Source organism: Podarcis tiliguerta (assembly GCF_965153285.1).
Source record: "Podarcis tiliguerta genome assembly, chromosome: 12".
In the NCBI taxonomy this organism is placed as follows: Eukaryota; Metazoa; Chordata; class Lepidosauria; order Squamata; family Lacertidae; genus Podarcis; species Podarcis tiliguerta.
In genome coordinates, this window is record NC_139545.1 from 5,382,862 (window position 1) to 5,403,602 (window position 20,741).

At 44.2% G+C, this 20,741-nt stretch overlaps 1 protein-coding gene across 5 annotated transcripts; it reads right to left on the reverse strand.

Annotated features, from left to right (window-relative positions):
- Positions 1–45: 45 nt before the first annotated feature.
- Positions 46–20,178, reverse strand: GPR141 (G protein-coupled receptor 141). Of its 5 annotated transcripts, XM_083407115.1 has the most exons (4): positions 14,724–14,996; positions 13,710–13,863; positions 3,316–3,447; positions 46–1,092 (listed from the first exon to the last, which is right to left on the reverse strand). In XM_083407115.1, the coding sequence occupies exons 3-4, from the start codon at positions 3,328–3,330 to the stop codon at positions 148–150; spliced, it is 960 nt and encodes a 319-aa protein (XP_083263241.1). In that variant the 5' UTR covers positions 3,331–3,447; positions 13,710–13,863; positions 14,724–14,996; the 3' UTR covers positions 46–147. The 5 variants fall into 5 exon arrangements, with proteins under 5 accessions (XP_083263241.1, XP_083263243.1, XP_083263240.1 ...); XM_083407117.1 differs by lacking the exons at positions 13,710–13,863; positions 14,724–14,996 and adding an exon at positions 20,135–20,178; XM_083407114.1 differs by lacking the exon at positions 13,710–13,863 and having other exon boundaries at positions 14,724–14,995.
- Between the last annotated feature and the right edge of the window lie 563 nt (positions 20,179–20,741).

Sequence of the window (20,741 nt, forward strand, 5' to 3'; positions counted from 1 at the left end):
TGGGTTTACAATCTGCCTTTGCTTACATAGCCGTCAGACGCAACCCATAATTTATAAATTTTTATTCTGAGAAACTTTAAGTCATATATCTTTCATCTACCCAGCTGACCTTGTCGCCAAGACTTTCTTACATACGAATGCAAAGTTTCAGCAGCATGAAAGTCCACTGATTTTTTGCCTCAGGGTTTTACTTCCAGTTATCACAAACAAAAACAGATCAAGGCAGCTGATGGCAGTTATGCTCAAGCAGATTTCATTGACAGAATTCAGTCGCTTGTCATCCGCATGCTGAATGAAATAAATCCGGAAAAAGTGACTAGGGAGGAAGCAAAACATTAAGATCCCTATAAAGAACAAGCTTTTCAGCTGCGCCTGAAACTCTTGATATGACCAAAGGGATCCTGAAAGGGTTTTCACCACCTTTCGAATCATGAACACTTGTAAGCCCAAGAGGGTGCAAATTATTGCGACCATTACAGCAATTACAATGTAGTTGACTGCTTTCACTGGGTCACTGTTGAACTCCTGCTGAAATTCAAAACACGTCACATTTGCATAAACCCCCGTTTTCCCATACCAGCAAAATAGTACTGGCACCACAATAACAATAGCCAGAATCCACACAGCTATGCTGGTTGCGACAGCATGCAAATTCCTATAGAATTCCACTTTGTCCTTCCACTGAAAAAAGATAAGGCACCTGATTACCAAGAAAATCATATAGAACAGGAAAGTGAGGTACATGTGGAAGTGTAGCATTCCGCTCACAACTTTGCAAAAGATTGTTCCAAAGAGCCATTTTTTGGTGGCGTAGTAATACACGCGAAACGGCACAGTCACAAGGAAGAGACTGTGGACTACCACTAAGTTTATGATGGCTGTTGTAGTCACCGATAAAGCATTCATTTTCAGTAGCAAAAAGGACATTTTGATGACTCCACACACACCTCCGATAAACACCGCCGTGTATATTGTGATCAAGGCGATATGAGCAGAATCTATTGAGTTGAAGTTCAGTTGAGGCTCTGACGTTGAGCTAGGAAGTAACTCTTTCCGTCTATCCATGCTTCTAGAATCTTCTTTTATCACAGCCTGTTGGGGAGTGGGGAAACAAAAAGAAAGAAAGAAACCAATTTCATTAAAGTTTCCAAGGCACATGTTGGAAGCAGAATCTTTTGGACAAAGTACTAGAGATAACTCTTTATGGCTACCTGTGGTGTGGTTGAACATGAAAGCAACCAGAACACAAATTTATAGTGAACTGAAAAAAATGTTGAAATATACATTTATTAAGAAACCAGAGGCGTAGAATTGCCCAAGAAAGATGTTAAATTATTTTTGTATGCCACAACGGCCACTCGAATATTACTTGCTAAAAATTGGAAAACACAAGAACTACCAACAGTGGAAGATTGGCAGATGAAGATGATGGATTTTTCGGAGCTAGCTGACCTGACTGGAAGAATCCGCAACCAGAAAGAAGAGGAGTTTCAAGAGGACTGGAGGAAATTCAAGGACTATTTGAACAAATATTGTAATATAAAAAAATAGAAATTACTTGAAAGAAACAAATAGGCCTATGACAAATTAAGTTATAATTAAATAAATGGGATTCAGAATGTCAAGAAAAGTGAATAAGATGACTATAATTGGAAATTGTTTTAGTTTAATAATGATATTGGAAAGCTGTTACTTTTAAATTACAAGGAAACTCAGAAGGGAGGAATTTGAGGAAGTCAATCAAGATGTTTAAAAAGTTGGATTTGTGAAGAATTAAGTTTGTTATTATTGTCTATTTGTTTATTGTTCCCCCCTTTTTCCGCCTCCCTTTTTTTTCTTTTTTCCCCTCTCTCTTCTTCTCTTTTTCCTTTTCTGTTTTTGTGTATTAATCTGCTTTGTGGTTTGTGTTATTATGGTGGAAAAATCTAATAAAAATTTATTTTTTTTAAAAAAAGAACACAAACTTATCTTTTGAGACTCACATGAAAAAAAGACTAATCACTTTCTTCTGTTTAAATGCAGGCTTACGTGAGATAAGTCATGAAGAAATTTATCTCTATGCATGCTTCCTCATGGAAAGAACACCTCTCTCTGAGGTGAAATTTTTGCATGACACTGATTCAATAAAATAAAGAGACCTCACCATGGGCATCAATGAATACATGAAGTTTTCAAAATGGGTAATTATTATTTTATGCAATAGAGCTCACCCCATAACACACTCTGCTTCCTCTAGAATTTTGAAAGTTTCACCCTAAACACAGAAAGTATTTTCTTTGTTTGCTTCTACTAAAACATATTTGGAGTCCTCTACATGCTGCTTAAGGTATATTTGGCAAGTGTTATTTCCCCTCATAACTGACCCTTTGGGGGGAAGTCTTACGTTTTAAAAGTCTCAAACTGCTTCCAGGTACGTGCTCTGCAGGCATTCAAAGAACACAGGATGTGATAAAGCACTTTATGTGTGGGGCTGTGTATGCCAGCCTAAACCTTCTGGGGCTGAGCAAGAAGGAACTATTAGTCTGTCTGGCTGAGAGCACACAGGATCCTCTTTGTGATCAGGGCCCTGGATCCTGGAAGGTTCCAAATTGTGGGGAGATTTGTAAGTGTGTTTGTGTTTAAAAGCCTCCTTCAGACCTTCCAGCAAAATGCAAGAAAGCTGGGGGTGGAGTCTACAGGGCCATCACATGCCGGAACATGTAGGGTGTGGGTCCCGTGCTCTCTATACATGCCTTCTATGCAGATCCCACACACATCTGGTTGACCAGAATGCCGGATTAGATAGATGCCATTGGTCTGACCCAGCAGGCTCTTCTTAGAATCATAGAATCATAGAATCATAGAGTTGGAAGAGACCACAAGGGTCATCAAGTCCAACCCCCTGCCAAGCAGGAAACACCATCAGAGCACTCCTGACATATGGTTGTCAAGCCTCTGCTTAAAGACCTCCAAAGAAGGAGACTCCACCACACTCCTTGGCAGCAAATTCCACTGTCAAACAGCTCTTACTATCAGGAAGTTCTTCCTAATGTTTAGGTGGAATCTTCTTTCTTGTAGCTTGGATCCATTGCTCCGTGTCCGCTTCTCTGGAGCAGCAGAAAACAACCTTTCTCCCTCCTCTGTATGACATCCTTTTATATATTTGAACATGGCTATCATATCACCCCTTAACCTCCTCTTCTCCAGGCTAAACATGCCCAGCTCCCTTAGCCGTCTTATGTTCTTAAATCTAAGAGATAATGAAGGCTCCATTGTAGACGGCAACTTTTCGGAGGCCGAGGCCTAACCATGCACAAAGAGATAGGAAGTACTAACCAGGGATGAAAGCATTTCTTGCTGTGCTGGCTCAGTCCATCACTGGTCAAACTGAATGGTCCAAGTTGGAGGAGCTTGATAGTTAGCAGGACCAAGATGAGGAACAGGATGCCAAGGTGTGCCTAGATCACACTGTGAACAGAAAGGGTCAGAGCTGAGAAGCAATGCTGCTAACTGCATAATAAACAGCTAGGAGCGCTTTTTGGTCTCAGATGCTCAACACCTGAAGACGTCCGTGTTTTCAAACTGTGTGCTTCTTTTGTTTCCAGTACTCAGTGGTCTACACTCTATAACCATCTTAAACTAAAGACAAAATATGTGATGCAGTTTTAGGTAAGTATATTTCCATGTTCTTGTATTTTATTGCGGTGTGCCGCATTTGGACTTGAGGGCTCGGGGACAATCAATCAATACGGGTGTTTAATGCTATGTACATATCTAATCCCCAGAAGTCTGTTGGTCTGCAATACTGTATAAATGTGTTTTGCCTTCAGGAAATGGCCTCTTTCTAAGTCTGCTTACCATGAAGAATGTTGACTTTGAAAGGAAGTGTGCAATAATTTCCTCAGCGCACCACCTTATGCTATTCACATCCTCTTATTTCATGCGGCTTTTACAAGCATGGACCACAATTTGGTATGTTTAAAAAGGGATAGGGACAGCAGACCAGCTAAAAAGAAGTAAAATGAAAATCAAACCACAAGATTCAGTGTGCAACTAGGGACTTGCGTAAGCATTTTGCTGAAGTTACAGGTGTACAGATGGCAGGGATAACTCCAAGATCTATAGGCTGCCTATCTATTCCACAAGGAGCTCAGCGGAACAAAGAGGAAACTGTGAGAGAAAGAGATAGAGATGCACCATCAGCCCAGCGGTTTCATTGCCCACAAGAAGGGAACTTGTTCTGCAGCAACGCCACTTATTGCCCAGAGAAGCTCTCATCCACATTTGTATAAATAATGTTTGTGGGTGCTAGACTCCTATAATCCCTGGATTTAGTAAGTGTTAGAATTTAATCAAGCCTTGGGGTGTTAAGCTGTGCGACAGACTACTTTAATCACTCAGTTTAGCAAGTGTTAAAAACTAACTAAGCCAGACTAGTTTCCTCTTGAGTCCTGGGGTGATGGGGTCAATACCAAAGCATCAAATAAACAGACAAAGCCAGAGTTTAGAGTGGGGAGGTTAGGGAATTATATGAGCTGGAAATAGTGACTGCACCGGGCAAGAAAGCAGAAAGCAAAGGGAGGGAGCAAAGGTGGATTTCTCTTTGAATCAGAGGCTGCAGCTATGGGAGAAACAAGACCCTTTTGAGGCTGTGAACTCTCCATCGTAGGCTCAGGTTGTATATATATGTGTAAATAAACCATTTATCCTAAAGACACCACAGTCTCTGCTGTGCCTCATTTCCAAAAGGAAATACAGACCCTGCGTGAGCACCTAGAACCCATGGCGTCTCTCAGAGATTGGGGTCATGTACAACAATATCGTTCCAGGCTAGACTGCTACCCTGCCTTTGTTAAAATAATCAGAACCCCACAGGGCAGAAATTGCCCACACCAGATGCCAGTGCAGATCAGTGCTCTTTGGCAGTGCATCAGTAACTATCTAAGCAGCAAGAGATGTACTTTTTGTATTCAGCATCTCTGCATAACACTGAAATAGTCACAGGCGGGTAGAAGGTGCTCAGTTGTACCAACTATGTTTATTAATAGCTTTGGGGCTACATAAATTGGACTACCTTAATGGGGGAGTTAAGTGGTGCCTTAAAGCCTGCCGATGTATTTATCAAGAATAAAGCCTACTTTTTCAGATGTAAGCAGTGAAATCTCAGCTGGCAGGATATACCGGTACTTTAACTGTGCCTGCATTCAGGTGTTCCTCTTTAATCATCAGCTCCCAACATTTCTTTAAAATGAAAGCACAGATTTTCAGGACTTTAATTGAATCAGAGAGGCCAGATCTTGCCCAACAATTCCTTGAAAGTGACTAAGGTGAAAGTGACTGAAATGAACAGTGTGCTTTTTTCTCTCCTACAAAGGAACTTAACAAGACTCTTGGCAGTGTGAGCACACATGCGTTTTGAAGGCCAGTGATCATCCTGCCCTTTCGTATAAACTGGCATTCTGAATTGACACTGAGCCTTGACCGCGGAGACCCTGGGCAGACTGAATCATCTGCACTTAGTGCCAGCTCACACGATCTGGGTGGTGATAATTTCAGAAGGGAAGTTTATTTTTAACAGCTGCACATTTCTAACCAGCTGTCACGAGCCTAATATTATCTCTTCTGATTTTTGCTGGCTCATATCTATCAAATATTATTAGATTCTCACCAGACAATGCTTTTCATCAAGCATCTGATACAGCAGTTGGTGTTATCATGCTCTTAAATAATTTTTAAAGATTCTGATCTAATCATAATGACACAATCATTCAGGAAAGAGTGAATGGCAGGTATAAAAATTTGCTGTTGCTAAGGATACCATTAGAACACTTGCGGGGAAATAAGCAGGCCTGACTTTGCTTGCTCCTCCTTGACTATAAATCATTTTCAGTGGGTGGTGTGTATATGTGTGTGTTTGTGTGTGTGTGTAAGAGAGGGGGGTTGCTGCGTACACATGACTAGTTTAATTAAATGCAGTTTATGGCTATTTATCTCAATTTGGATGAAAGTCGGGGAGTTTTTTGGGGGGACGCATCAAAACACAATATTTTATAAGAACCAAAAGGATAGATAATAAAATATAGATATGAATTGTGGCAATGCCTTGTGTGCACTGCTTCTCAAGGAAGCATCTGAACAGCCAGAGAGACTGTAGAACTATCCTTCCACTGGAGTGAATCCAGTCCACGTTTATTGAAATGAGTTCAAATTTAAATAAATGGGACTTTACGCATTCTACATTTATTACCACAGACCCTCCAAGTGACCCAATATTCCAGGGACGTGCCTGATTTAGAGTAGGCATCCTGGTTTCTGATATGATCTCGGAATGTCCCACTTTTCCTTAGGATGTCCCTATTTTCATCGGAGAAGCGTTGGAGGGTATGGCATTATCCGACCCCTGAGCCGCCTGAAGGCAATCCTGTATAGGGAAGCTTTTTTAAATGTTTAATGTTTTATTATGTTTTTATATATGTTGGAAACCACCCAGTGTGGGGTACAAATGGTAAAATTATCATTATGGAATGGGATGTCCCCGGTGCATTTTTCCTGGGGGTACGCATAGCCCTAAACATTTTGTGAATCTAAGTTTGGCCTCACTGAGGGGCAGTATTTCAATATGAGTATGAAAATGAGAGTACCCCTAAACATTTTTTTAGGAAAAAAAGCACTGGGCATAACACTGGTAAGCCATGATGTAATCTGCATCTTAATATTACTGTTTCAATTATACTTCATAAAAGGTAAAGGTATCCCTGACCATTAGGTCCAGTCATGACCGACTCTGGGGTTGTGGCGCTCATCTCGCTCTATAGGTCGAGGGAGCCACTGTTTGTCCACAGACAGCTTCTGGGTCATGTGGCCAGGATGACTAAGCTGCTTCTGGTGAAACCAGAGCAGCACACGGAAATGCCATTTACCTTCCCGCCGGAGCGGTACCTATTTATCTACTTGCACTTTGACATTCTTTCGAACTGCTAGGTTGGCAGGAGCAGGGACCGAGCAACAGGAGCTTGTTCCTGTTTGAATTATACTTCATAGTCAAATGCAAAATGTTCTCATTTCTTATTCTGTTCAGTATACTGGACACTCTTATTCTTCTGAACTGAGAGTGAAATATCATACAGAAATGGTTGAAAAATTCTTAGTGCAATCTTACACTGCTGAACAGGTTCATTTTGTTGCTACAACTCATAAATAAATTTCAGTTTCAAGATACTAATTTAGCAAAGACTAGAGAAGTCTTTATTTTCATCAGAGAAATGTCGGAGGGTATGTTCCCATGGTATCTAAGGTGTGACTGGACTCAACCCTGAAGATGGAGCTTTGTTCTGAAAAACATGGAGACCAAGCACAATTGCACTATTTCTTTCTTTTTATGGGCAAAAGTATTGTCTAATTCTGAAGAAGAAGAGAAAGAGCACAGCACTGAACAAGCACTTTAAAGAGCGCTCCACTTCACTGACTTCTGAATCTTGAGACAATACGATGTTTATGGCTAAGCTCAAGTATTTCCTGCATTCTGAAGCTGATTTTGTCAAAAAGGGTGTGTGTGGATGGGACTCAGTATCACTCTCAGTTCCCCTTTTAAGTAAAGCATTCACAGCCCTCTGATTTCAGTGCATGCTATCTGCTGAACTGGAAGGGAGGTTTAAGTCCTATTATGCTAGATAAAAGTCTGTGGTTCGGGTGAAATAAATGAAAATACCATTTATCTGTTAGATTACCCTACGTAATCAATACAGCAGGTTTGTATCCTTCACACAACCACCTGCCTGTTATTACAAGGGTGTCAAAACTGGAAGCAAAAAAAAAAAAAAGGTTTATAAAAGTTAACGGGATGCCATGCATGTTATTTTATATCAAATATTTTTCAGGCCCAAATATTTTAAATTGTTAAATATGGGTATTTAAGCTGGTAGGGCTCTATGTTTTATTTGAATATTATTTGCTTCTTTTGTTTTATTTTTAAACTGTATGGGAGATGTTGATGTAGGGCCAGTCCTGATTCTATATCTTCCTACATTCTTTTAATATAATATAATGCAGTAGTTTTCAAGCAGTGTGCCTTGGCACCCTGGGGTGCCTTGAATGATGGTCAGGGGTGCTAAGGGCAACACTGTCCCTTTCCCCTTCCCTCCCTCCTCTGATGTCCTCTCACATCTCTGCCTCCAAAAGGCTTCCACTGCTGTTTGTTGCAGCAGCCCTGGCTGCAAGCTCCCCGGGCGAGTGGTGCCTCTGGGGCTGGCCAGGGGGTGCTGGTTGCCAGGAGCTGAGGTGGCATTGGAGCAAGCAGGCAAGTGGGTGAGGGAGCCCAGCCAGACAGTCCACCAGCCCTTGATGCTGGGAATGGACAGACAAGCCCCAGGCCCCTGTGGGGCAGTGTGAAGAGGCACCTCTCTTTGGAGCAGCTCAGAGACCAGGGGTGGCAGCAGTGGCTGCCCGGAGGACTCCCAAGGAGACAGGAGAAGAGAAGAGGCTGGGGGAACACTCTACAAAGGAGGGTGTTCAAGAAAGAGTGAGAGGCTGCCAGCTCTGCAGGCAAGGGGTGACATAACTGGGCTCTTGAGCCCCACAGGGTGCCACAAAAAGAATGTAGTTGGTCAAGGGAGCCGTGGACTCAAAAAGGTTGAAAACCTCTGTTATAATGAATTATCTTTATTACTTGTAAGTTAGATAACAGCCCCCACTGAAGGATAGATAGTGCCTCATCACAATCTTGGATTTGTATGGAGTCAGGGCAGGAGAGTTGAGCAAGGCAGGCTCTACAACAGCAGTGGCCATGGCACTGGAGTGAGAAAGGAGGGGGAGAAAGTGATGGTTTAAAACAGGCTTCCTCAACCTCAGCCCTCCATATGTTTTTGGCTTACAACTCGCATGATCCCTAGCTAGCAGGACCAGTGGTCAGGGATGATGGGAATTGTAGTCTCAAAACATCTGGAGGGACGAGGTTGAGGAAGCCTTGTTTAAAACAATGGCAGAAGTTTAAGTAAAGCAGGAATGGAGAGAATTGAGAGGCAAATGGCAGAGGTTTGAGTAAATTACTTTGGAATATCTGAGAGCTCTGCATCCTTTATCTATTGTATGGGTAGGCAAACTAAGGCTGGATCCGGTCCAATCGCCTTCTCAATCCGGTCTACAGATGGTCTGGGAATCAGCGTGTTTTTACATGAGTAGAATGTGTCCTTTTATTTAAAATGCATCTCTGGGTTATTTGTGGGGCATAGGAATTCATTTCCCCCCCTTCGAAATATACAAGGTCTGAGGGACAGTGGACTGGCCTCCTCTGCTGACCCCTGATCTATTGCCTAAGGCAGGTGAGAAATGGAAGAGGGAGAGACTTGAGCACAGTGACAAGGGAGAGACTATGAAAGGAAACAAGTGGCTGTTTTAAACAACAGCAGAAGTTTGAGTAAAGCACAGGTGGAAGAACATGAGGAAAATTGTGGTTTTAAACAACAGTAGAGGTTTTAAAAAAGCAGGGAGGAGGAAAACTACTGAGTAGATGGCTAGTAGATTTTCTAACAGCCGGTAAAGAAACATTTTTGCATATGCAGAACAGCGCTAATTGAAGATGTGGTGAGCTATATTCTATATTGCCCTTCATATAGTCCACCAAGGGTTAAGTTTATTCTTCCATTTCAGATCTTCGTAGAAGGCCAACCAGCTGATTTTAAGATAAAAAGGCTGTCAACTAATGTAGATAAGTTCATCAGCTACAGGGTAGCTCATAGCAAAAAAGATAAGAGAGGCCTTTCTGAATAATACTTGTGCTAAATGTTAAGGGGATGGCAGAGAGAAAATGGCAGTTTTAAACAACGACAGAGGTTTGAATTTAGTAGGGATGGAAGGACACTGAAAGTAAAAAAAGCAATTTTGAACAATGGCATAGTTTTGAGTAGAGTAAGCAGTAGGATATCACAGAGTGGGGAATGGCATGTTAAAACAAGGTTTGAGTTCAGTGGGAATGAAGCTGGGAAAGGCTCTGTTGTGTTAGCTTTTTGGTCTTAGTTTTTGTGTTAGACCTAGAATCATAGAATCATAGAATCATAGAGTTGGAAGAGACCACAAGGGCCATCGAGTCCAATCCCCTGCCAAGCAGGAAACACCATCAGAGCACTCCTGACATATGGTTGTCAAGCCTCTGCTTAAAGACCTCCAAAGAAGGAGACTCCACCACACTCCTTGGCAGCAAATTCCACTGTCAAACAGCTCTTACTGTCAGGAAGTTCTTCCTAATGTTTAGGTGGAATCTTCTTTCTTGTAGTTTGGATCCATTGTTCCGTGTCCGCTTCTCTGGAGCAGCAGAAAACAACCTTTCTCCCTCCCTGCCGTGTCACACTGTTGGCTCATGTCAAGTTTGTGGTCAACCAAGACTCCTAGATCCTTTTCACATGTACTGCTCTCAAGCCAGGTGTCACCCATCTTGTATTTGTGCCTCTGCCATTTTTCTTGTTAAAACTGGTTCCTTCCTTCCTTCCCCTCTCAGGCCTCATCTCAACTAATTTCCCTCTGTGCTTTCTAAAACGCAGGTCTGAACTTTTCTGGTCTGTTTCCCCTGCCGCTTTGCCACTCTTGAACACTCCACAAGAAAACCCAAAAATCTCCCAAGATACTGAGTGGGAAAGCAGGGAGTGAAAGTTCAGTGTGGATGAGCACTCGTTGTCCTTTAACTCATCAAACCTGTCGTTGTTTAAAACCACAATTGTCGTCTTAAGTGTTCCTTGATAATGATCTCATACATCTTCAGTATCTTTTAAGGAGTGACAAACCACCAAATACCTATGATTGTAACATGTTTCTTTTTAAAATAGACCATCCTGTTTTGTTCATTTGCCATGTACTTCTCAGTGTGTGCCAGACTTCATTGCAGAATAAAACATCCACAATGCTATCACTATTGATTAATGGCTCCCCCCCCCATTTAATTTCCTTAAAATAAATTGGCCACTTATAAAGTTTATATATATATATATATAAATGCACTCCAACTTGCTTGTTATTTCCTTTTGGTCAATACAGTGGTACCTCAGGTTAAGAACTTAATTCGGTCTGGAGGTCTATATTAACCTGAAACTGTTCTTAACCTGAGGTACCACTTTAGCTAATGGGGCCTCCCGCTGCTGCTGCGCAATTTCTGTTCTCATCCTGAAGCAAAGTTCTTAACCCGAGGTACTATTTCTGGGTTATCAGAGTCTGTAATCTGAAGCGTCTGTAACGTGAAGCATCTGTAACCCGAGGTACCACTGTGACCTCTTATGATTGTGTAGCTATTTGTCTTGCCACGGTGAAGAGTGTGCTGCAGCACAAAGAACTGTGGTTTCAATTCCAAAACTCTAAATTACCGTATTTTTTGCTCTATAGGACGCACCAGACCACAAGACGCACTTAGTTTTTGGAGGAGGAAAACAAGGAAAAAAATATTCTGAATCTCAGAAGCCAGAACAGCAAGAGGGATCGCTGCACAGTGAAAGCAGCAATCCCTCTTGCTGTTCTGGCTTCTGGGATAGCTGCGCAGCCAGCATTCATTCCATAAGACGCACACACATTTCCCCTTACTTTTTAGGAGGGAAAAAGTGAGTCTTATAGAGCAAAAAATACGGTAGTTTTGATCTCTAGTAGTGATGGTCCTAGAAATATTACAGTACTCTATCTAGGCAACCAAACAACGAGCTCTCAGACTTACGTAATCAAGAATATGCACAGACATTTAGGAATTACCAAGCAGTTGCATGGTTTTTGAACACAAATAGTAAAAACAAAACTCCACAGGTGAATGGTGGTTCATAATTAACTGCATGCCCACTAATTAATTCACTTAACATATAACTAATTAATTTGGGTCCTGTTCTTTTCCTGACTCTTCCTCAAATACTGGGAAAGTAACACAACTGCCTCAGAAAAGAGAAGATGAGTCACCTTCAACATTTTCAGTTCAAGGTCACTTACTAGTTATTCCAGTACTTACTTGAAAATGCTAAATGTTTCCTCAAAAGTAACTTCCACTGAATTCAATGGAGCTTCCTCCAGTGTAAGTTGGAGCCTAAGCACTGCAGCCTAAGGCAAATAGGAGCTACCCTTCCTTTACAAAAAGAACAGTCTTTCAACGGTTCAGTTCATAGAATCATAGAATCTTAAAGTTGGAAGGGACCCTGAGGGTCATCTAGTCCAACCCCCTGCAATACAGGAATCTAAGCTAAAGCATCCATGACAGATGGCCATCCAACATCTGTTTAAAAACCTCCAAGGAAGGAGAGTCCACCACCTCTCGTGGGAGTCTGCCCTACTGCTGAACAGCTCTTAGTGTCAGAAAGTTTTTCTGAATGTTTCATCGGAATCTCCTTTCTTGCAACTTGAAGCCATTGGTTCGAGTCCTACCCTCCAGAGCAGGAGAAAACAAGCATGCTGCCTCCTCCATGTGACAGCCCGTAAGATGTTTGAAGATGGCTATTATATCTCCTCTCAGTCTCCTCTTTCCAGGCTAAACATACCCAGCTCATTCAAGTGCTCCTCATCAGGCTTGGTTTCCAGAAACTTGATCATCTTGATTGCCCTCCTGTGCACACATTTCAGCTTGTCAGTATTCTTCCTAAACTGCCCAGAATTGGACACAGTGTGGTCTAAGGCAGAATAGAGTGGTACTATTACGTCCCTTGCTCTGGACACTATACTTCTGTCGATGCAGCCTAGAAGAGCATTAGCTTTTTTTTGCTGCTGCAGTACTGTTGACTCATGTTAATCTTGTGGTCCACCAATAATAATAATATAATAATAATAATTTATTATTTGTACCCCGCCCATCTGGCTGGGTTTCCCCAGCCACTCTGGGCGGCTTCCACAGAGACCAAAAATACACTAAAATGTCACACATTAAAAACTTCCCTGAACAGGGCTGCCTTAAGATGTCTTCTGAATGTCAGGTAGTTGTTTATCGCTTGGACATCTGATGGGAGGGCGTTCCACAGGGTGGGCGCCACTTCCGAGAAGGCCCTCTGCCTGGTTCCCTGTAGCTTTGCTTCTCGCAATGAGGGAACCACCAGAAGGCCCTCCAGCGCTGGACCTCAGCGTGCGGGCAGAACGATGGGGGTGGAGATGCTCCTTCAGGTATACTGGGCCGAGGCCGATAGATCCTTTTCACATGTGCTGCCAGTAAGCCAGGTGCCCCCCATCCTATATTTGTGCATCTGGTTCTTCCTGCCTAACCTTTCATTTATCCCTATTGAAATTCATTTTGTTAGCTTGCATCCAGTTCTCCAATCTGTTAAGGCCATTTTGTATGCTGATTCTGTCTTCTGCAGCATTAGCTACCCCTCCCAGTTTGGTGTCATCTGCAAATTTGATGAGCATCCCCTCAATTCCTTCATAGTCATTTATAAAGAAGATAAACAACAATGGGCCCAGGATAGAACCCTGCGGCACCCCACTTTTTTCCAGGATGATGAGGAACCATAATGAGTACTCTTTGGGTTCGGCCAACCAGCTACAAATCCACCTAACAGTTACCTCGTTCAACCCACATTTTACCAGCTTCCTTCCGAGAATATCATGGGGCACTTTGTCAAAAGCCTTACTGAAATCAAGATACACTATGTCCACAGCATTTCCCTCATCCACAAGTTTGTAATTCCATTAAAAAAAAATATCAATGACTTATTTTTGAGAAACCCATGCTGGGTCTTAGTAATCACAATATCCGTTTCTAAATGCTCACAGACCGACTGTTGAATTACCTGTTCTAGGAACTTCCCTGGTATCAATGTCAAGCTCACTGGTTGGTTTTCCTTTTCCCCCTTTTGAAGATGGGGAAGACAACATTTGCTGGCATCCAGTCTGTAGGAACCTCAGCTGTTCTCCAAGAATTCTCAAAGATAATAGACAAAGGCTCTGAAATTACACCCGCAAGCTCCTTTAGTACCCTTGGGTGCAGCTCATCAGGCTCTAGAAACTTGCATTCATTTAAAGTAACTTGGTGTTCCCTTCTCCTATCTTGGGCTGAAGGTCCCTCCTTGCATCATTTATTCTGTCGCTTTCCTTTCGGGTGAAGACAGAGGCAAAATAGGTATTGAGGAGTTCTGCCTTTTCTCCGTCACCCAATAGCGTTTCTCTGTGTTCCCCACGCAGAGGACCTACCACTTGCTTGTTTTTCCTCTTATTTTGGACATAGTTGGACATAGTTGGACATAGTATTATTAATTTTAACCTCTCTTGCAAGCATGAGCTCATTCTGAGCTTTAGCCAGCCTGACTTTCCCCCTGCAACTGTTTGCTACTCGTGTATAATCCTCCTTTGTGATTTCCCCTTTCTTATGCATGCCCTTCTTAACTCTCAGCTCATCTGTAAGCTCCTTATGCAGCCACACCGGTTTCCTCAGATGCCTCCCGCTTTTCTTTCTTATTGTATTGTCTACATTCGGGCCTTCAATATTTCTCCTTTTAGAAACTCCCATCCTTCTTGGACTCCCTTCTCATTGAGTATTTCTGACCATGGGAACGCACCCAGTAGCTCCTTCAGCTTTTTGAAACTGGCCTTCTTAAAGTCCAGAGTTCGTGCCCAGCTACACTCAGTTTTCCCTTGCCTCTGTATTCTGAAACCCAGGAGAACATGATCACTTCCTCCCGAGTTTCTGAGCACTTGTTGCACATTTTATGCTGAAACAAACATACTATCCCCCAGCCTCCGGTTGTTTTCTATATCTGAGAAAGCAAGCTACACTGCCCTTCTTTAACATATTTGCAAGTGCTTACCTGGTTCTCATAATTCTGAAAAATCCGGCTTTATTAAGGAGTCCAAAATTAATCCGGCAACTGAAAGCTCAAGTGCTGTGACCAAGTGCTGTTGTCGCTGCTGTACCTAAACTGCGACAAGAACCACAAAACCACAAAGAGCTTACGCCCACAGTGTGAGTCTGATCTCATAGTCTGTTGATAAAAATGTCCACTTGAATGTTTCCTATTTGCAAAAACACTCCAAGACAGCACAAAAGCCCAGGTGACCGGGACAAACACTGTGCTTTCGGAGACCACCAGGTGCCTATAGTCTTATAAGGCTAGTAAGCAGGGATGTTCAGCAAATATTATCTTATTATACATTATTTTTTAGTTATTTTGTATTTATACCCCACCTTTTCTTCAAGGAGCGAAAGGTGCACATGTTTCTCCCCCTCATGTAATCCCTGCAACAACCCTGTGAGGTAGGATAGGCTAAGAGGCAATGATTGGCACAGGGAAACCCCTTGAGCTTCCTGGCTGAGTGGGGTTTTGCACCCTGCTTGCCCAATCCCTCATCTCACACTCACCCAGTTATACCCACTGGCTGAATAATACAGTGGTACCCTGCAAGACGAATGCCTCGGAAGACGAAAAACCCGCTAGACGAAAGGGTTTTTCATTTTCTGAGGTGCTTCGCAAGACGGATTTTTCTAAGGGCTTGCTTCGCTAGACGAAACAGCCCTGCCTCTCCTGTCATGGCGACGGTCACTGCACGCACGCACGCTCGCTTCCCCGCTCCTCCGGCTCCTTCCCACCTTCCGGCTGACAACTCCTCCGGCTCCCTCCGACCTTCCGGCTGATGGCTGACCTTCCAGCTGCCTTGCGCCGCTGCCCACCACCCTCGTGCGCTCCTCTGAGAGAGCCGTTGCCACCAGCAGCCAGCGTTGCAGCTGGAGCCGCGCTCCTGAGCCCCGCCGCCCTCCAGCAGGCGCATCGCGCGGTGTCCACAAGGCGCGGGTGAGTCCAAGGACCGGCTGCGGCAGCTGCCCTGCTTCTCCCCACCCCTCCCCGCCGTGGTGCTTCGCAAGACGAAAAAACTCGCTCTACGAAAAACTCGCGGAACGAATTAATTTCGTCTTGCGAGGCACCACTGTATTACAATATTACATCAAGGGCTTATTTGCACCAGAGCAAAATCTGGACCCTCATCCCAGTATTGTCCAGGACCTTCCCCCTTTAAATGCATTTTTAAATTAAAAAAGTTCCTGACTGTTTCACTTTCCAGAGATCAAAAAAATCTCACATTTAAAGCGGGGAAAGTTGTAGGCCAACACTGGGTTGGGGAGGGCATCCTATTGACACCCATTCATTGGTGAGGACACCAGCCAGTGCAAATCCACATTTTGCTCCAGCGTGGACAAGCCCATAGACTGCTTCTCTACATTTCAGTTCTCTGTTGGCGTTCCCAAGAAATCTTCCTTCCATACATCAACCTACAGAAAATGTTGGTGATGTCACCATTCTACAGCCTCTCCATGGAAGTTATTTGCAGGTCTGGCAGAAGACTCGAAGGGACCATCCTTTATCACACACAAAAAGGGTCAGGTACCCACCCACTTTTCACTCCAAGTAGCACCCCTTTTATCAGAAGTCCCACCCTTCCATATAAATTTTATATCTAGATAGATAGATAGAGTTTGTTTTAGGGTATTTAGCGGGTGGCGCTGTGGGTTAAAGCCTCAGCGCCTAGGGCTTGCCGATCGAAAGGTCGGCGGTTCGAATCCCCACGGCGGGGTGCGCTCCCGCTGTTCGGTCCCAGCGCCTGCCAACCTAGCAGTTCGAAAGCACTCTCGGGTGCAAGTAGATAAATAGGGATCGCTTACTAGCGGGAAGGTAAACAGCGTTTCCGTGTGCGGCTCTGGCTCGCCAGAGCAGCGATGTCACGCTGGCCATGTGACCCAGAGGTGTCTTCGGACAGCGCTAGCCCTCGGCCTCTTGGAGTGAGATGGGCGCACAACCCTAGAGTCTGTCAAGACTGGCCCGTACGGGCAGGGGTACCTTTACCTTTATTGTGTCACATATGTATGTGACTGTCTCTTTGCTCTCAATTTGAGGGCATAGGTTTCTAGTTCTTCCAGCCTATGGGGTGGGTACAAATCCTAAACATTGTTCCCCTTTATATCTCACCCCTTGGGTGTATGGAGAGCCCTGCTTCAGATGTAGCCTAGTGTTTGAAATTCTCCACTGCACCTGGGCATATTGAAGTGCTCTGCCAGTAGAAATAAGGAACGTGGATGGCCCACCACCCTCACCCAAAGGCATGAGGGACACCTTGACCAATAGGAGCAAATGTGGAGGGGTCTTCTTGGTAATTCTTAAATGTCTGTGCATATTCCTGTTTAAGTAAGTCTGAGAGCTCGTTGTTTGGTTGCCTAGATAGAGTACTGTAATATTTCTATGACCATCACTACTAGAGATCAAAACTAATTTAGAGTTTTGGAATTGAAACCACAGTTCTTTGTGCTGCAGCGCACTCTTCACCATGGCAAGACAAATAGCTACACAATCATAAGAGGTTACAGTGGTACCTCGGGTTACAGATGCTTCACGTTACAGACGCTTCAGATTACAGACTCTGCTAACCCAGAAATAGTACCTCGGGCATGCTGCCTCTGAGCCAGGGCACATGAGAGCATCCATGGTCACTTGTCTTCAACTGTTGACTATGGTATCCCGTACAGTGGTACCTCTGGTTGCGACTACTGACTCTAAGCCTCTGCAGGTTTTGGATACTGTTCCTCCACATGCTGCCCTAGTTCCTGCAGCATCGGAAGAGGAGTGACCTGCTGAAGACCTACAAGAAATCTATTTTGGTGTATGTGCTGTATTTCTTCTGACAGATCCAGGTTCTTCTACCCAATGATGTTGAGAGGCCTAGGACCCTCATACCTATGGGACCGCCTCTCCCGGTATGCCCCATGGAGAGCCTCAAGGTCCATAAATAGCAACACCCTAGAGGTCCCGGGCCCTAAGGAAGTTAGATTAGCCTCAACCAGAGCCAGGGCCTTTTCAGCACTGGCTCCAGCCTGGTGGAACGCTCTGTCTCATGAGACCAGGGCCCTGCAGGATCTGATTTCTTTCCGCAGGGCCTGTAAGACAGAGTTGTTCCGCCTGGCCTTTGGCTTATTATTATTATTATTATTATGTTAGACTCGTTGTTGCAAATTGGATTGCTCCTGGTATGTCCAATAAATCTTGGGGTTCATCCGTGCAGAAACCCAAAATGACCTTTGTTCTAATTCAGCAGTAAAGAATGAATTTTCCCAAGGAAAACAGCAGGACAAAAGAAAAACCTCTCAGACCTGTGCCAAGAAATCATGGGGCAAACAGAAGTGCGAATGAGCCCTACGCTAACCCTGAGAGAATATGTGCACTCTCTGAGTACATGCCTCCAAACAGCCCAGTTTCTAGTTCTGAGAGTGTTGCGTGTCGAGGTCCCCAGGTCCATCCCAATAACTCACACATCACACAGAAATTTTTGTTTAAGATTTTTGGCATAATTTTGGCCACAACTTTATTAACATACAAATTTGTGAGTGGTTGCGTAGGCATTGGTTGCGACTATCTGCCCCCACCATGGGGGACAGACTGACATTCCGCATGATGCGAAAGTCAGAATGGGGGAATACACTTGGGGGTTACGCGGAGCAGGGAACCTGCCCTCACCCCAAATGCAACCAGGAGCTCATTGCTATGGCCCGAGCCCCCTTGACAGAGTGGACAAGCAATAGTTAGCCCCCAATTCCTTTAACGGAATCCCTTGCAGCAGCAGCAGCATTAGAGGGGCAGGCACAGCCAATCCATGCCCCTCAACCAACCAAACCATAAACCAATGCCTAACCGTGAACCTTACAAGTTGTGACGATTTGCTACGCAGTAGGCAAAAACCAAATGGCCCCAGCCAATAAGCCAGATGGACAAAATTCCTACCAGGCCCCCGCTCCAAAGCAGACGACCCCATGACAGGCATAGCAAGGTCAAAGCGAACAACCCTATTCTGGGGGGGGGGGGGACGGGCAATCCGATGCACGGTCGAAAAGAGGAAGCCCTAGCCTCATGCAAGGAGTTTTAGTATTTCTGGCTGTCAATCAACAAATGGCAACATTAACTTCTTCCCAACAACAAGGGAAGCCCCAATCGCATCAGTGGCCAACGGTTAATTAGCCCGCCCCCAACTTTGGAGTGTCCTGGCGGCCCCCACTGCAACACGTGCTCTCCATGAAGGAGAACACGCTTTACAGAAACAGGTTCCTCAGTGAGGAAGGAGAAGTATTTCATGAGCCAGTGACCCTGATATCTGAGGAAGAGCCTGTCTGTGAAGAAATGTCCCCGTAGATGTCCCAAGGAGAGTATCGCAATCGATGTCCACAGAGTGATGACCTAAGGGGGACTTTTGGGGCAGACGGAAGCTGACTCTGTGGCTTCAGATTACTGTCTTGCCTGCCTATGTTTGATCCAAACAGAAGGCAACAGTGTTTAATTCCCAATAAAATCTAGAACTATACATTGGTACCTCGGGTTACATACGTTTCAGGTTACAGACTCCACTAACCCAGAAATAGTACCTCAGGTTAAGAACTTTGCTTCAGGATGAGAACAGAAATGATGTTCCAGCGGCGCGGAAGCAGCGGGAGGCCCCATTAGCTAAAGTGGTGCTTCAGGATAAGAACAGTTTCAGGTTAAGAACAGACCTCCGGAACGAATTAAGTACGTAACCAGAGGTACCACTGTAATGTTATTTCTTTATTAGTTATGGCTTCCTTACCAAAAAAGATATAACCAGGGACAGTTTTGGAGGAGTATCTAAACACAGCAAAACTAACTAAAAACCAAGGGTGAATCTACACTGGTCGGTTATGACATTAAAAATGTGATATGAAAATGTGACACCAAAGGGCACTGCAAAAATGGTGTATAATTGCTATATAATTTTTTAATAGTCTTTGACAGCAGATCAGTGTAGACCTAGCCCAAGTTAAAGTGTGGCTTGTAAGCCAAGTTGCTTATGCTCTGTGATAACTGGCCAGGATTCACTTTAAAAGAAACAAAATAGTTGCACCAGATAGCAATTCACAAGGATAAGCAGATTTAGCGGGTGGGGGGCTATGTGCACATGACTGGCTTAAGCTGCTGCTAGTTTGTTCTTTACCTCAATTTGGTTCAAAGATGGTTTGGAGAAAAACAGATCAAAAGCACATAAGAATATCCTAAGAAGCAAGTGCCATAGATACTGAGTCAATGGGAGTGTTGCTATCAACAGGCCTTAACTCATTACGAACTTTCTACATGAGTTCCACTGGTGTCTACATGCAACTAACTTAGACTGGACTCGACCCTAAAGGAGGAGTTTTGTTCTGCAAAACACGTAGATCAACAACAATAAATACCTTATGGTGGCACTTCTTTTCCTCTTCCTACGAGGCCACAAGGTGCTCTCAATGGGGCATGCTCCTTCCCGCCTCACTCACTGTGATCCTAGACCGGCATGCGCCTCTGCACTGAGCCACTTCTGCTACTTTCCCCTGTCATATGCACAGCGTTGCTCCCACCAGTGGGTTCTGCTGCCGCAAGCAAGGCAACAACGGGACATGTTCGTCAGCTGCCCCCTAACAGAATAGCTAACTGAATGGCTGGCTTTTCACTGGTGAAGACAACCAGGTAGGTTGAAATGGCAATCGTAGGCTCCTAGAAAGCTACTGACAGTAAGGAGGCCAGGTTTGAATAAGGACACGGCATGTGCACCTTTGCAGCTGGTTGCTGGTCAGCTTCTGAGTCACTGCTGCTTAGCAGGAAGAAGAAGCAGTAGGGACTGAGTGCAAACACACCATCCAAGCCAATACAGTGGTGCCCCGCAAGACGAATGCCTCGCAAGACGGAAAACCCGCTAGATGAAAGGGTTTTCTGTTTTTCAATGCCCTTCGCAGGACGAATTTCTCTATGGGCTTGCTTCGCAAGACAAAAATGTCTTGCGATTCTTGCGGGTTTTTTCCGCTC